At 42.3% G+C, this 16,535-nt stretch overlaps 2 protein-coding genes across 2 annotated transcripts; one reads left to right on the top strand and one right to left on the bottom strand.

The window, feature by feature from the left end:
- Positions 1–405: 405 nt before the first annotated feature.
- Positions 406–4,180, bottom strand: LOC135518273 (protein SET-like). The gene is made up of 8 exons (XM_064943326.1): positions 3,937–4,180; positions 2,961–3,018; positions 2,722–2,864; positions 2,435–2,538; positions 2,241–2,354; positions 1,921–2,091; positions 1,439–1,564; positions 406–1,302 (listed from the first exon to the last, which is right to left on the bottom strand). The coding sequence occupies exons 1-8, from the start codon at positions 4,004–4,006 to the stop codon at positions 1,282–1,284; spliced, it is 807 nt and encodes a 268-aa protein (XP_064799398.1). The 5' UTR covers positions 4,007–4,180; the 3' UTR covers positions 406–1,281.
- A 40-nt stretch (positions 4,181–4,220) lies between these two features.
- On the top strand, positions 4,221–13,524 carry uap1l1 (UDP-N-acetylglucosamine pyrophosphorylase 1, like 1). Its single transcript, XM_064943322.1, has 9 exons — positions 4,221–4,949; positions 7,268–7,472; positions 9,142–9,317; positions 10,131–10,303; positions 10,482–10,675; positions 10,984–11,124; positions 11,389–11,574; positions 11,781–11,847; positions 12,315–13,524. Exons 1-9 carry the CDS (start codon positions 4,664–4,666, stop codon positions 12,402–12,404), a joined length of 1,518 nt encoding a protein of 505 aa, XP_064799394.1. The 5' UTR covers positions 4,221–4,663; the 3' UTR covers positions 12,405–13,524.
- Positions 13,525–16,535: the final 3,011 nt, after the last annotated feature.

Raw genomic sequence — 16,535 nt, 5'->3', positions numbered from 1 at the left:
TAACCTGGTGCAAGAATGTCAACAGGGGCACTGTCTGAGACAGTTCATATTATTTCTCAAGCATTTGTGGTAGAATTCTAGCCTGCCAACCAGGGGAAGGGCAGGTTTTATTTGAAGTATTTGGAATATACAGAATGCATTTGTGAGTTGACCAAGTCAGTGGTCCCATTGAATATGAATGACCCATCCAGCATTCAATCATAGGGGATTTACACACAAAAAAATACTTGATTTAAGTTAAGGTGAGCAACTGACTAGCTGTTGTGACTATAGAACAATGGATGACCTTGAAAAATCAAATGATCAGTAGAAGGCTCTCCAGACAGTAACAATTGTTTCCCCATCAGCTTAAATTAGATACCCCCACAACACACATTGTGTCAAAACAGTTCAGAAACTACCCCAAACACTTGTGTATACATTTATTGTAACAAAGCAACTGGTACACTTAAAATGTTAATGTGAACAGTTTCCAGTGGAAAAGGTGGAGATCACTAGTATATCCCTTGAGATTCTATAGGGTCTCTACTTTCTCTTAAATAACCTGCTAATTAGCCAAGTTCAAAATTACAAGAGGACTTTTTTTGGGTTTTGTTTTTATTAAAAATGTCATTTTCAAACCTCATGGGTGTCTGTAAAACATTACAATGAAAAGTCAATCAACATAAACCCAAATGTTGAGGTGTCAAATGCCCACTTACCCCACCAAACCCCATTTAACTGTCTACAATAATAACCGTGTCATACCAAGATATCAACCCCAAAACATTTACAATCGCTGACAGGAACAAGCCGGTGCTTTCCGTTAGTACAACGCATGACGAAGAAAATGTGTCAACTCCAGAAGACCCCCCCCCCCCAAACTCTGCATTAAAGAAAATGTATAAAATAAAAACGTGGCCAGGGATGCTAAGTTATCACTGCACCATTGCTTATCTTTATTCAACTCACAAGTTAACAGAAACCTTATTTATCATACATATAAATTGCTAGTCGACTTTATTTTAGTCTAAGATGACGTGCAGAATGCCTGTACTTTTATTGGTCTTCATGGACATGTGTAGTAGTTTTATGACACGCGAGACGGCAGAGTTTTCTGATCTGGGAATTTACTCGTCTTCAGACATGGTATGGACAGGCGGAAGCTTGTGGAACAGGAGACAGAGCACAAAATAATACAAAAATAAAATGAAAAACAAAGCTTCTTGCTCCCAAGCATTGAAGGATGATTAGAAGGAAAGAATGGGCAAAGGTATAGGTTGGAATATGTCCTTTTCTGCCTTAATCATCCTCACCGTCATCCTGTAGAAAAGAGATACACATTTAACCCCATGCCCGGAGACTAACATTTCAGACAAGTGGCAGTCAACCAACAACTGTTTTTATAACGTTGACAATATTGTCCAAACAAGACCGGAGTGAATGACCTCTACCATACCTCTCCTTCTCCTTCCTCATCGTCATCTTCCTCTCCTTCATCCTCATCCCCTTCCTCATCGATGTCCTCCAAGCCCTCTTCCTCATCTTCCTCACCTTCCCCTTCCTCATCATCCATGTCAGGGACCTTGACGAGTTGAGATTTTATATGAATAAGAGTTCCCAAACATAATGCCAGCATGAGACGATTTACAGTCCAGAATCTAGGAATCCAGAAGAGATGTCTAGGTGGCTGGATATGGTTGTCATGCTCCGTAGAACACTTCTGAAAGTGTCCCCGGAACACCCTTTAGAAAAATCTCACAGAATTCACCTTTTACAGAGCCACTTTGGTCTGACCCTATTGCCAAGATATTTTGGATAATTGTAAGAAACATGCAGAATACTCTACCAGAGTAAGACGGTGCTGGCACCAATTCAAAAATGTTTAGCACACCATGGGCAGTCAACAAAGAACTATGGACAATAAGCATGAAATCGTACCAGGTAATACTGCAATGGGTTTGGCCAGATGTCATCCTTAACGACTTCTCCTAGTTCGTCTGCCCCAGCGTCAGAGTGATCTGTGAACCAGGTGAAGAAGCTCTCTGGTTCTTCATGTTGCCTCTTCTTGCCAGCCTTGTTCGGCGTTTGGCCGGCACGCTTTGTCAGGTCCTGTGATTGGGGACAAATGAATAAAAACACAAAAACAGCAACGCCACGCATTTTGCATCCAGCATGACGTCACAAGACAGGACGTGAAATATATATATATAAAAAAAGACTACATATAAGACACACTAAAAATGTAGGTGTAAACATACCTTTCCAGTCTTCCATTTGATTTCAGTTGACTTTGAAGATGGATCCCCACTTTCATTCAAGTGAAACTCTTTGGAGAGGATTTTGTTCTCAAAGTACGGGTTCTCATCGAAGTACTGGGGGAAAAAACAATCTGGTTAATTTACGCGCCATTTAGTTTGAAATGCACGATCAAAAAAAAGATATAAATACTTACAAAATCTATTCTGTAACCCGACTTGATGTCCTCAAACTCAGTCACCTCCACTCTGGTAAGGTAATGAAGTGCCTCCTCATCCTCTTCACCAAGAAGGGCTGAAACTGAAAACAAGAACACATTTACATAGAAATTTTGTCACCGAACAACAGTTTGCATATCAACCCCTTAAATCAGACAGATGGAAACATTTGTCACGTGCAGAATCCCACCATGTACAATAAGTGTACAATTCCTCAAGAAAAGAACACAAACCAGTAAAATAAGAGCATGATATCTGAACTTACCTTGTGGGTGGTTAACAAATGTAGTGACCCAGAAGTTGGGGATTTTAGCTATGAGGTCTGACCGCTTCTGGAAGAACGGCTGGCGTAACTTATTGTACTTCTGCTCTACTTTTAAAATCTCCTCACTGGCCTGTTCGTTCAATCTAGAGGGAAGAGAATTGTGCAACACAATTGGATGAGATGGATATGGTAAAAGGTCCGTCTTATAAACCACAGAAGTTCCAGGATAGTTAACTCACCTGTCAATTTCATTTTGTACTTCGTCAATGTGTTCAATAGCTTCTTGTTGCTCTTTTTCTGAAAGAGATTAAAATCGTGTTAATTTACTTGAAATAAATTAATGAAATTGGATGGGCATGTACATGTAGAACATCTTGATGGTAAAAATAAAGACATGGTAAAGAACCAACCAAAGTAAACAACGTATAGTACACGAAGACTTGCGCATTGGGTACCAAAAAGCTAAGCATTCCACCATCTTTTGTAGTAACGATTATCTCTCAAGTAAGTAGCTCTAGCCAAAGTACTCTGATGCAGCTTCCTGCTGTTTCTCAAGGCCGCGTGGTTTGAATGAAGTGGCCGCCGCACGCTGGGGACTGGTTTCACCCCTCAGACAGCCGGTTGGCATAATAGCCGACTATTAGGATCTAACTAGTGCAAAATTTTTGTAGTAATCTATGTCGACCCTAGTGCTGCATTTTGTTAGTTTACAATGGCAAGCAAGTACTTCTACGCGTGGGTGCAAACCGCGATGGCGGAGCAACAATGAATGTTGGGCCTCACGCAAACAAATGTTAGCTTGCTAGCCAACTTAGCTGCCGCATTTGTTAGTCTACTAACTAGCTGGCTATTTCCGAAACAACGTGAAGTTAACAAATCATGTGCAAGGTACTTAACCTTAAGAAGTTACTTTAATTTGGAAGTACACGCGAATTACTCCCAAACCTGCGTGGCACAATGAGCTTGTACAAGGCACAACATGGCCTCCTCCAACGACGTTGTAGCATAGTTGGCTAGCCAGTTAGCAAGTTCTGTTCTCAGTAAGAGTCCTGCAAGAGCCATCACATTTCACCGTTGGCTAAAGCCTCCATCAAATAAGTACATCGTTTTGGACTAACTAAAGAGTGTTCGCTTAACCAAAAGTATACGCCATGGTAACAGTTTTGCAATATAAAACCAATAAATTGCGTTGTATAGGAGGCCGCCATTTCTTACCGGAGGTCTCGTCCGCTCCATCATGATTAGAGTTTTCCTTTCTAACGACTTTCGCCGACGAGGCTGCCATGATTTTCGAACACCGTAGATGTTTGCGTCAGAATATATATTCCCTGTTGTTTAGACTTCTCCTCGGGGAAGAGAAAGGTGAAGTTCCACCTTGAATGGTGGAGAGTGCAAATAAAGCGTGTCGTGAACGAGAGAGGCTTTGCTCATGCACACACTCTCCTCTTCTCGCGCTCGCCAGAACGCGCACCCCCCCGCCCCCAAACTCCTCCCCCAACAGAACGGGTTCGCGGTGTTGAAATCGAATACTTTAAAAATGCATCCTTCCTTCTTTCCTTGGCGCGATCAAACGATTTCCACTCAAAGTAGTGTTTAAATTTCTCCGGGGCTGCAGTTGGATACTGTAGTCATTGTACAGTGTTTGTAATATAGCAAGCCAACCACCGAGAGAGAACCGCATCTAAAACTAAAATGTTTCTTCATATTTTGATGAATGCGCAGTTGTGTGGTTTTGCTTTGCCCAGCCACAGGCAGCAACTCAAATTTAATCACAAGACAGTCTTTGTGTATTTAGCTCTTTCCTACTGAGCCCTGCACAAGTCACGAGTTCCTGACGAAGGGAGGTAACAAACCGAAGATTGACCAAGTCAAACTAACCTTTACCACGGCTGTGTAACATGGTATAGGTGAACGTGTTTCTTCTGAATATTAGGTTGTGAAAATGCTTTCATTTGAGGAAATAAAATCTTCTTTAGAACATGCAGGACAGTCTCACGTTCTGCAATTTTGGTCTGAACTTTCTGGGGATGACAAAAACACATTTCTGGTTGAGTTGTCTCAGTTGGATTTAAATGAATTGCGCGAGCACTGTGAACGGGCGGCGGAGTCTGCTAAAACTGATCATTCCGCAACAGCCGCAGACCAGCAAATTGAGCCAGTATCTTCAGAATTCATCGGGAGCATTCGGAAGAGTGATCACACCGCCTTAACTGGCTGGGAAAATGAAGGTAGGCTACTGTATTCTCGATATGAGAAAAGTAAACACTCAACTAGCTAATTTGAAGTGAAATCAGGAATTGCCAATAACGAAGTAATCTCCGCCTCAGGATGATCCTGGAGAAAATGTAACCTCTTAAATTCATAGACAGCGATATGGGATGCAAGGATTGACCATCCACGATATAAAAATTATAGTTTTAAGCATGTTTTAAATCTATACAGTTTTTTAAATGTATTTTTTTATACAATGTTTAGAAGCATTACTCCATTACTATTCCATCCAAGCGTTTAGAGAGCGTTGGGTCAGTAACCGAAAGGTTGCCGGTTCGATTCCTCCTGCGGAATAGGTGCAAAATCTGTTGATGTGCCCTTGAGCATGGCACGTAATCCTAATTGCTCCTGTAATTTGCTCTGGATAAGAACGTCTGCTAAATGACTAACACGTCAAATTTGTGAAGCAAGTGTATATTTGTGGGGCTCTGATGCGTTACGACAAGTAAAACAATTATTTACGAAATAAACTTAAGTAAAATATAAACACAATAAAATAACTAATTGTTTGGGCCTTCCTCTGACACCGCCTAGTATATAGGTCCTGGATGGCAGGAAGCTTGGCCCCAGTGATGTACTGGGCCGTAAGCACTACCCTCAATAGCGCCTAAAGGTTGATGCCGAGCAGTTGCCATACAAGGCAGTGATACAACCGGTCAGGATGCTCTGGATGGTGCAGCTGGATATTTTTTTTGAATGATTTGGGGACCCATGCCAAATCTTTTCACTCTCCTCAGGGGGAAAAGGTGTTGTCGTGCCCTCTTCACAACTGTCTTGGTGTGTTTAAACCATGATAGTTTGTTGGTGATGTGAACTTTAAACTTTTGACCCGCTCCACTAAAGCCCCGTTGATGTGAATGGGGGCGTGTTTGGTCCTCCTTTTCCCGTTGTCCACGATCAGCTCCTTTGTCTTGCTCACGTTGAGGGAGGGTTTGTTGTCCTGGCACCACACTGCCAGGTCTCTGGCCTCCTCCCTATAGGCTGTCTCATCGTTGTCGGTGATCAGGCCAACCACTGTTGTGTTGTCAGCAAACTTAATGATGGTGTTAGTCGTGCTTGGCCATGCAGTCATGGGTGAACAGGGATTACAGGAGGGGACTAAGCATACACCCCTGAGGCATTTCTAAGTTATATTCTTCAAGAATCAATGGGTAATGTTACTTATAAATCCCAACATTTATTTAGCAATTGCAGATTGCCCCTTTTTAAATATATATTTTTTTAAATAATTGAGTGACTCAACTTTTCTGCACTTGGAATTGTCGCGACTTGTGTAAAATATGAGAAGTATCTAATGCTCCTGTAACCAAATTTCAACATATTTTTTAGAATATGCCTTTATTTTCTGCAAAATCCCACTGTAAGTAAGTTTATAGCCTACTGCTCAAAGAGGGTAGCCTCATGAACCACCCTGATCTCACAAACTTACATATGCGAGATCAGGATGGTTCCTATAAGACTACAAAGAGGGGTGGGCTATCATCTGATCATAGCGAATGTCATTATCTAAATCCAATAGCTAGTAAGCTACACTGTTGAAACAATTCCAACTAGTCTTTACTTGTGATTGGAGTTCATTCTGCTGCTGACATCTGCCTCTTAGGCTTACTAGCAAACAGTCGAATTGAAGCCTTCCCTTGCAACTCAAAAGGAAGCCATTTCTACACTGCCGTTCAGAGCTGGTTCCTTCCCACTGGGCACACGTCAATTCAACATCTATTCGACGTTGATTAAACGTCGTTGAATTGAAATGGCGTGGAAACAAAATGTATTCAACCAGTGTGTGCCCAGTAGCTTCTGCCTGCAGGACAAGTGTAGGTGCCAGCACTCATGGGGTCAGTGAAGTGGGGGAGGGGGAATATTCCAAGAAATTAGCTAGTTTGATGGGAAATTCATTTAAATAACAAGAGAGAAAATAATTTAAAAATGTAATGATTAAAACACTCTCATAGGAGGGCAAGGGGGCAGGTGCTCAGGCACCCTTAGACCTCTATCTGTGTATGTGCCTGGGTCCCACTGTCATTTGAATGTATGGCAATTACACTTACATTTTGATCAAGCATAGGTCAGGGATTGGTAATGGTAAATGAGGACTGTCAGGCCACTGTAATGCACCAACATAGTAGCTTACTCTATAAAACTACAGCAAATGCAAATGTTGATACTAACACCTATTTGGTGAATGTCAGTGTCAACCTTGTTTCATTGGTTTGTCTGAGCTCTGCCATGGTGCTGTAATAATTGTTTTCTTTTCTCTGCTATTGTCCTTTTACAGGGTTTTTGCAAATTTCCCAGAACAGAGTGGCTGTGCTGCTGTTGGCTGGTGGCCAGGGGACCCGTCTTGGGGTTTCATACCCCAAAGGGATGTATAATGTGGGTCTCCCGAGCAGCAAAACTCTGTATCAAATCCAGGCAGAGCGCATCTGCAAAATACAGGAACTGGCGAATGCAAAGCATGGATCAAAGTGCACAGTACCATGGTGAGATCTCATGGCGGTCAATTGACTGCTCTCATTTTATGAGCTGGCACAATTTCAATTCAGTGCAATATGTGCAGAATCAGATTCATTTCCAAACACATGATCAAAACAAAATAAAAAAAACTGCAGATCACACAATACTACACTGCTCAAAAAAATAAAGGGAACACTAAAATAACACATCCTAGATCTGAATGAATGAAATATTCTTATTGGGCTGATCCAACTTTGATGTAATGTCCTTAAAACAAGTAAAACTGAGGCTCAGTAGTGTGTGTGTCACCTCCACGTGCCTGTATGACCTCCCTACAACGCCTGGGCATGCTCCTGATGAGGTGGCGGATGGTCTCCTGAGGGATCTCCTCCCAGACCTGGACTAAAGCATCCGCCAACTCCTGGACAGTCTGTGGTGCAACGTGGCGTTGCTGGATGGAGCGAGACATGATGTCCCAGATGTGCTCAATTGGATTTAGGTCTGGGGAACGGGCGGGCCAGTCCATAGCGTCAATGCCTTCCTCTTGCAGGAACTGCTGACACACTCCAGCCACATGAGGTCGAGCATTGTCTTGCATTAGGAGGAACCCAGGGCCAACCGCACCAGCATATGGTTCTGAGGATCTCATCTCGGTACCTAATGGCAGTCAGGCTACCTCTGGCGAGCACATGGAGGGCTGTGCGGCTCCCCAAAGAAATGCCACCCCACACCATGACTAACCCAACGCCAAACCGTTCATGCTGGAGGATGTTGCAGGCAGCAGAACGTTCTCCACGGCGTCTCCAGACTGTCACATGTGCTCAGTGTGAACCTGCTTTCATCTGTGAAGAGCACAGGGCGTCAGTGGCGAATTTGCCAATCTTTGTGTTCTCTGGCAAATGCCAAACGTCCTGCACGTTGTTGGGCTGTAAGCACAACCCCCACCTGTGGACGTCGGGCCCTCATACCACCCTCATGGAGTCTGTTTCTGACCGTTTGAGCAGACATATGCACATTTGTGGCCTGCTGGAGGTCATTTTGTAGGGCTCTGGCAGTGCTCCTCCTGCTCCTCCTTGCACAAAGACGGAGGTAGCGGTCCTGCTGCTGGGTTGTTGACCTCCTACGGCCTCCTCCACATCTCCTGATGTACTGGCCTGTCTCCTGGTAGCGCCTCCATGCTCTGGACACTACGCTGACAGACAGAGCAAACCTTCTTGCCACAGCTCGCATTGAAGTGCCATCCTGGATGAGCTGCACTACCTGAGCCACTTGTGTGGGTTGTAGACTCCGTCTCACGCTACCATTAGAGTGAAAGCACCGCCAGCATTCAAAAGTGACCAAAACATCAGCCAGGAAGCATAGGAACTGAGAAGTGGTCTGTGGTCCCCACCTGCTGAACCACTCCTTTATTGGGGGTGTCTTGCTAATTGCCTATAATTTCCACCTGTTGTCTATTCCATTTGCACAACAGCATGTGAAATTTATTGTCAATCAGTGTTGCTTCCGAAGTGGACAGTTTGATTTCACAGAAGTGTGATTGACTTGGAGTTACATTGTGTTGTTTTAAGTGTTCCCATAATTTTTTTGAGCAGTGTATATTTGTAAACTTAAAATTTCTCAATTTGACTGAGCGTTCCTGCTCTCTGACATTGGTTTTCCTCTGTGTGCGCTATGCTACTGTTCTGCCATCATCAGGTACATCATGACCAGTGAGTTTACCCTGGATCCTACCAAGAAGTTCTTCCAGGAGAATAAGTACTTTGGTCTGGATCCCTCTGACGTGGTCATGTTCGAGCAAAGGATGATCCCTGCTGTGACCTTTGATGGAAAAGTCATCCTACAGGACAAAGGGAAGATAGCTATGGCCCCAGGTAAGAAAATGGCATGGAGTTGGTTGGCAGATTAAAGTGAAGTTTTTATTAAAGCAGGAATATGTAACTTTTTGGGCAACCTGACCAAATTCATATAGAAATGTTAGTTACAGATCTGTCATTCTCGTTGAAAGCAAATCTAAGAAGCAGTGGTCTATTTCTATGCTTCTCGTTCTTAATTTTTTTAGTTTTTCATATTTTTACTTTCGGTTTTGTACACCAGTTTCAAACAGCTGAAAATATAATATTTTTGGTTATGGAAAACATTTCATGGCAGTTTAGATGGTATAATGAGTCTCTACTCCCCTCAAACTCAACTCTGGACCCCGAAGCCAGTTCCACTGCATTTTTTTCATTGTTCCCATTTAATCAGCGACTGCTTTAGCCTTGGGACACTAGGTGTGTGCAATTAATTATTAGGTAGAGCAAAAAACCAGCATGCTCCGGACCTCGAAGGGTAAGAATACTCCTGCCCTACACAATGACTGCTTGTTTTGTCACAAACTGAAATTAGGCTTACTATTAGAATTTTAACAATCAGGAAAGACATATTCCCATTCACCCCTTTAGATTTGTGTGTATTAGATAGATAGTTGTTGGGAAATTGTTAGATTACTTGTTAGATATTACTGCACTGTTGGAACTAGAAGCACAAGCATTTCGCTACACCCGCAATAGTATCTGCTAACCATGTGTATGTGACCAATACAATTTGATTTTGATTTCTGCATATTGCATCTTTAATGCAATTTAGTTGATCGGGGCAGTGCATATGAATCCATGATTCTCTTTTCCTTCTCTCTAAACTTTTAGATGGAAATGGTGGCCTGTACCGAGCACTGGTGGATAACAAGGTACTTGAGAACATGGAGGAGAGGGGTGTGGAGTACCTCCACGTCTACTGTGTAGACAACATCCTGGTCAAAATGGCCGACCCTATCTTCATTGGTTTCTGCGTGAGTAAAGGAGCAGACTGCGGTGCCAAGGTAAACTAAAGCAAATCATCACACCTACAATGTAATCATGCGGGCATGTTTTGCTGATCCACACTTATTAGGTTGTATACTTGTTATAACTTGGTCACATGCATGTTATTTATATGCACATTTGGTTCTACATTCTTAAGATTTCAAATGTTATGACAGTTGACATGACTATTTCCAGGTAGTTGAGAAGGCGTACCCAGCGGAGCCGGTGGGCGTGGTATGCAAGGTGAAGGGGGTGTACCAGGTGGTGGAGTACAGCGAGCTCCGCCCAGAGACGGCCGAGCAGCGAGACCCAGGAGGAGAGCTGGTGTACAGCGCAGGAAACATCTGCAACCACTTCTTCACACGGCCCTTCCTCAACGAAGTGGCACAGTGAGTGGTGAAGAGATGTATACTGTAATGGGGCAAAAATAAAACCACTATGTACAAGTCATGTGCACAACACTTCAGTAAGAAGAAAAAAATGAAAACAATTCTTACTGAAAGTAATGGTTGAATAAATTAAATGAACATCCATTTCTGGAATGGAATGAGTTGAAATGACATGGACCCCACTCCTGCACAATTTTGCACACTGTCACTGTCTTGTCATATTGCATTGCTGATACAACTGTCTGGGCAAAACCAACTTGTGATGTAACAGTTTGTAATGTCTTCCATTCGTCCACCTATCTCCTCAGGAAGTTTCAGGGCCAGCTGAAGCAGCACGTGGCGCTTAAGAAAGTCCCTTTTGTGGACAGGGAAGGAAACCTGGTGAAACCCACCAAGCCCAATGGGATCAAAATGGAGAAGTTTGTTTTTGATGTCTTTCAGTTTTCAAGGTGAAATTCACATTTTGTGACTGATTTGCATTACACAATTTTCCTAGTTTCCAATATTTTAATGATATTCTAGACAATTTTACTAATGTTACATAGTAACCATAAATTGACTGCTTATTTTACCAAAATGATTGCTTATTTAAACATAATGTAATATTAATGCATGTAAGATGTAATGTAAACGGAACACAGTAAAATATTTAGCTACTGAATGACATTCTCCAGCACACCAAATATGAGACATTTTCCTTCTGACATTGGCAGGAAATTTGTGGCATTTGAGGTTCTGAGAGAGGAAGAATTCTCGCCATTGAAAAATGCTGATGGGGCACCTCTGGACACTCCTACCACAGCCAGACAATCCTTACTGGCACAGCACTACCGCTGGGCGACGGCTGCAGGAGCCAGCTTCCTGGATGCCCAAGGGAAATCCCTACCTCCTAGACCCAGGTGGGAGTGAGCACTACTCTACATAAAATATGGGGATCTCAATGGGGATTAGAGGGTGGGTGTGTGTGTGTGCACTTATCTCACCAATAAATCACAGTTGGGATTTTATAAATTGCAGACATCTTTTATTTTTTCCTATATGTTGTTCTGTCCAGCACCTGAAACATTGGGATAATGATCCATTTCCTTTTTCAAATTCTCGTTAGGGTGACACGGGATGAAGACCCACCAGCTGTCTGTGAGATCTCCCCGCTGGTGTCTTTCTTCGGAGAGGTGAGGCCACAACAACAGTTCCTACGTGATGTCACTTCCTGCCCTTATTTCCTCCTATTGGAGTCTCCTAACAATATGACCATTAATATTTAATCTGCAGGGTCCAGTGTTGAGTTTCTCTGTAAGGTTACACTAGACTGAGAAGTTACTTCATCACTCTAATATTGTTAATGTGCACTCATGGCAAATTAGGAAAGTGTTCTGTTTTATTCTCATCCTCAAGAACATGATATCTACTGGCACTTTCCCATGAGAGTGGGGGGAGGTGTATTTTTATTTATTTTATACTCAAAATGCACACTTTCAAACACGTTAGATATTGCTGCACTGTCGAACTAGAAGCACAAGCATTTCGCTACACTTGCAATAACATCTGCTAACCATGTGTATGTGACCAGACCAATAACATTTGATTTGACTAAAGCTGCTCTCTCCATATCTGCTCTCTTCATGTCTGTCTCCCCCAGGGTTTGGAGCAGCTGCTGGGACAGAAGGTCCTGACGACCCCCTTCCTTCTGGATGAGAACAGGGCAAAAGAACTCCTTCAGGCCCAGTAGCTAGCTCTACAGTACCCTGTTCCCATCAGATGGGCTTACCTCTTGAGCAGTTGGGCCTTTTGATATGTGATGCTCATTCCTTGGCTTGATTTCAAAATGGAGCCTTTTGTTGCCCCTAATGGCATGTTTCTCATAAACAGGGTTGGGTAGGTTACTTTCTAAGTGTAATCTGTTACTAGTTACCTGTCCAAAATTGTAATCAGTAACAACTTTTGGATTACTCTAAATCATTACTGTAATCTGATTACTTTGTTACTTTTAGATTACTTTCCCCTTAAGAGACATTAGAAGAAGACACAAAGGCTACAACAAATGCATTTGGTGTGCCGTTACGGTGGTCAGACTCGCTCAGGTGGAACAAACTTTAACTTGCGCCTTTTTCAATGCTTAATTGAGAAACCGGAAGGTGTCGATGTATCCTAATGTATCCTTTCTGAATTTAAAAGTAATCGAAGGAGTAATCCTCTAGTTTTTCAAAAGTATCTGTAATCTGATAACACTATTTTAGCTGGTAATGTAACTGATTACAGTTGTTTTTTTTGGTTATCAGATTAACTGATTACATGTAGAAGTAATCAGTTACTCCATAACCATGCTCATAACTTTCTGGTCCTTTCAGATTTTCATGAAGTGTTGAGGAAAGGGGACTAAGGGTCTGTTTGGAATTCAGCACCAGAGCACAAAGATGCATTGGCAATTACAAGGGAATTTTTGTATCCACATTTTTTTTCATCCAAACATGCTCATTACAATGTTGTCCCATAATCTTCCATGATCTATTGCTTAAAAGGAAACAAATTATTCTAGCACTTTAAGACACATTGTGTTTATCTTCTGATTATACACATTTCAGTTAATTTTATGGACATAATTTAAACGGGATACACATTTCAGTATGCATTTGGAAAAGTGAAATCTAAAAGTTATTGATAAAGCAAAACTCAAGTACTGTAATCATGATAACTTAATACCAAGGAACTAATATAAAACATCTGATTATACTTTTACTTTATGATACACTTTGAGGAAATGAATTGACCTTTTTTACCCTTTTTGTATAATGTGTCAAATGTTAATGATCAAAGCAACTGTGGAAATTATAAAGCTTTTCTGTACCCCAGCCTTTCTGTATGAAATGCATCTTTTCTATACACCAGCCTTTCTGTATGAAATGCATCTTTTCTATACCCCAGCCTTTCTGTATGAAATGCATCTCTTCTATACCCCAGCCTTTCTGTACGAAATGCATCTTTTCTATACCCCAGCCTTTCTGTACGAAATGCATCTTTTCTATACCCCAGCCTTTCTGTACGAAATGCATCTTTTCTATACACCAGCCTTTCTGTATGAAATGCATCTTTTCTATACACCAGCCTTTCTGTATGAAATGCATCTTTTCTATACACCAGCCTTTCTGTATGAAATGCATCTCTTCTATACCCCAGCCTTTCTGTATGAAATGCATCTCTTCTATACACCAGCCTTTCTGTATGAAATGCATCTTTTCTATACACCAGCCTTTCTGTATGAAATGCATCTCTTCTATACACCAGCCTTTCTGTATGAAATGCATCTCTTCTATACCCCAGCCTTTCTGTACGAAATGCATCTTTTCTATACACCAGCCTTTCTGTATGAAATGCATCTTTTCTATACACCAGCCTTTCTGTACGAAATGCATCTTTTCTTTTACATTTTTCTTTGCCTCCTCTTTGGTTGTCAGTAGGTACCACAGCCAAGAAGTCCAAATTGGCTATGTTGTAAAAATGAATGAAAACAAAAAATGTTGGTTTATTTAAGGTTAGACATTAAGTTAGCGTCATAGTTAAGGATTAGGTTTAAAATAACATTTTAAGAACATAAATTGTAGAACGCGGCACTGTTTATGACTTTGTGGCTGTGGTAACTAGTGACAACCCTCCCCTTTGGATTATCATAATTCAGTCAAATGAGTCAATATTGCCATCCAATGGTAACATAACGCTTAACATGATTTAGTTTCCATCCAGTACAGTACACTGATTTTTATTTATTATTATTTATTTTTTTGCTACGTTCATATGCTACTCGGAAATAACAACCATCTGACTGAACAAGTCGGGGTAGAAGTTGTTTCCCATATTCCCACTCGTAATTCTGTTTTTGAGGATCATAAATGAACTGTTTTGGCGTCGTAAAATCTTTATATGGCCCGTTGTTAGATAGCACTTGAATACCAAACAGTCAGCGTTCTGGAATTCCTAGAGGAGGACATTAATTCAGCAAAAATCTATGTACACAATGACGTCATATCATGTACCACCTGAATGTAACTGACCAATAGAACTAACGTAATCCGTTGGAACGACAGCAACCAAACAGTAATATTGCAGTCCTCCAGAGATGCTTTCGATCATATTTATTAGAGAGAAAAGGATTTGAGTGCTTTTTGGGGATTCGGACGAAATATAGTCAGCTCACTAGTTGTCAGGTTGTATGCATCTAAGCAGAAAGCTTGGTATGTTAATTTGGGGATTTAGTAGACCTTACCGTGAACTGCTTACTTGCAAGCCCTTAACCAACAATGCAGTTTTTAAGAAAAATAAGACTTAAAGTTTTTTACTAAATTAACTAAAGTAAAAAATAAGAACGACAATAAAATAACCGTAAGGAGGCTATATACAGGTGGTACCTAGTCAATGTGCGGGGGTACAGGTTAGTTGAGGTAATATGTACATGTAGGTATGGGATAAAGTGACTATGCATAGATAATGGCTAATAAACAACAAGTAGCAGAAGTGTAAAAAAGAGGGGTAGGTCAATGGAGATATTTCGGGTAGCCATTTGATTAGCTGTTCAGGAGACTTATGGCTTGAGGGTAGAAGCTGTTCAGAAGCCTTTTGGACCTAGACTTGGTGCTCTGGTACCACTTGCCGTGCGGTAGCAGAGAGAACAGTCTGAATCGGTTGGCTGGAGTCCTTGGCAATTATTACGGCCTTCCTCTGACGCCACCTGGTATAAAGGTCCTGTATGGCAGGAAGCTTGGCCCTAGTGATGTACTGGGCCGTACGCACTACCCTCTGTAGCGCCTTGTGGTCAGAGGCTGAGCAGTTGCCATTCCATGCCTTCTTCACAACAGTCTTGGTGTATTTGGACCATGATAGTTTGGTGATGTGGACGCCAAGGAACTTGAAGCTCTCAACCTGCTCCACTACAGCCCCGTTGATGAGAATGGGGGCGTGCTCGGCCCTCCTTTTCCTATAGTCCACAATCGTCTCCTTTGTCTTGATCACGTTGATGGAGAGGTTGTTGTCTTTGCACCACACTTCCAGGTCTCTGAACTCTTTCCTATAGGCTGTATGTCATTGTCAATGATCAGGCCTTCCACCGTTGTCATCACCAAACTTAATGATGGTGTTGGAGTCGTGCTTGGCCACGAAGTCATGGGTGAACAGGGAGTACAGGGGGGGGCTAAGCATGTACCCCTGAGGGGCCCCTGTGTTTGAGGATCAGCATGGCAGATGTGTTGTTGCCTACCCTTATCACCTGGGGGTGGCCCGTCAGGAAATCCAGGATCCAGTTGCAGAGGGAGGTATTGAGTCCCAGGGTCCTTAGCTTAGTGATGAGATTTGAAGGCACTACGGTGTTGAATGCTGAGCTGTAGTCAATGAACCGCATTCTCACATAGGTGTTCCTTTTGTACAGGTGGGAAAGGGCAGTCTTGAGTGCAATAGAGATTGGGCCATCTGTGGATCTGTTGGGGTGGTATGCAAATTGGAGTGGGTCTAGGGTTTCTGGGATGATGGTGTTGATGTGAGCTGTGACCAGCCTTTCAAAGCACTTCATGGCTACAGATGTGAGTGCTACGGGTTAGTTGTCATTTAGGAAGGTTACCTTGGTGTTATTGGGCACAGGGACTATGGTGGTCTGCTTGAAACATGTAGGTATTACAGACTCGGCCAGGAACAGGTTGAAAATTTCAGTTTTTCAGCGCATGCTGAGAGTACACGTCCTGGCAATCTGTGCGGCCTTGGGAATGTTGACCTGTTTAATGGTATTACGCACATTGGCTACGACAAGCGTGATCACACAGTAGTCCGGAACAGCTGGTGTGCTCATGCATGCTTCAATGATGCTTGCCTTGAAGCCCGC

The sequence above is a fragment of the Oncorhynchus masou genome, chromosome 28 (genome assembly GCF_036934945.1).
Source record: "Oncorhynchus masou masou isolate Uvic2021 chromosome 28, UVic_Omas_1.1, whole genome shotgun sequence".
Taxonomy (NCBI): domain Eukaryota; kingdom Metazoa; phylum Chordata; class Actinopteri; order Salmoniformes; family Salmonidae; genus Oncorhynchus; species Oncorhynchus masou.
Note: the sequence above shows the minus strand (reverse complement) of the source record. Positions and strands in the feature narration are given on the sequence as shown.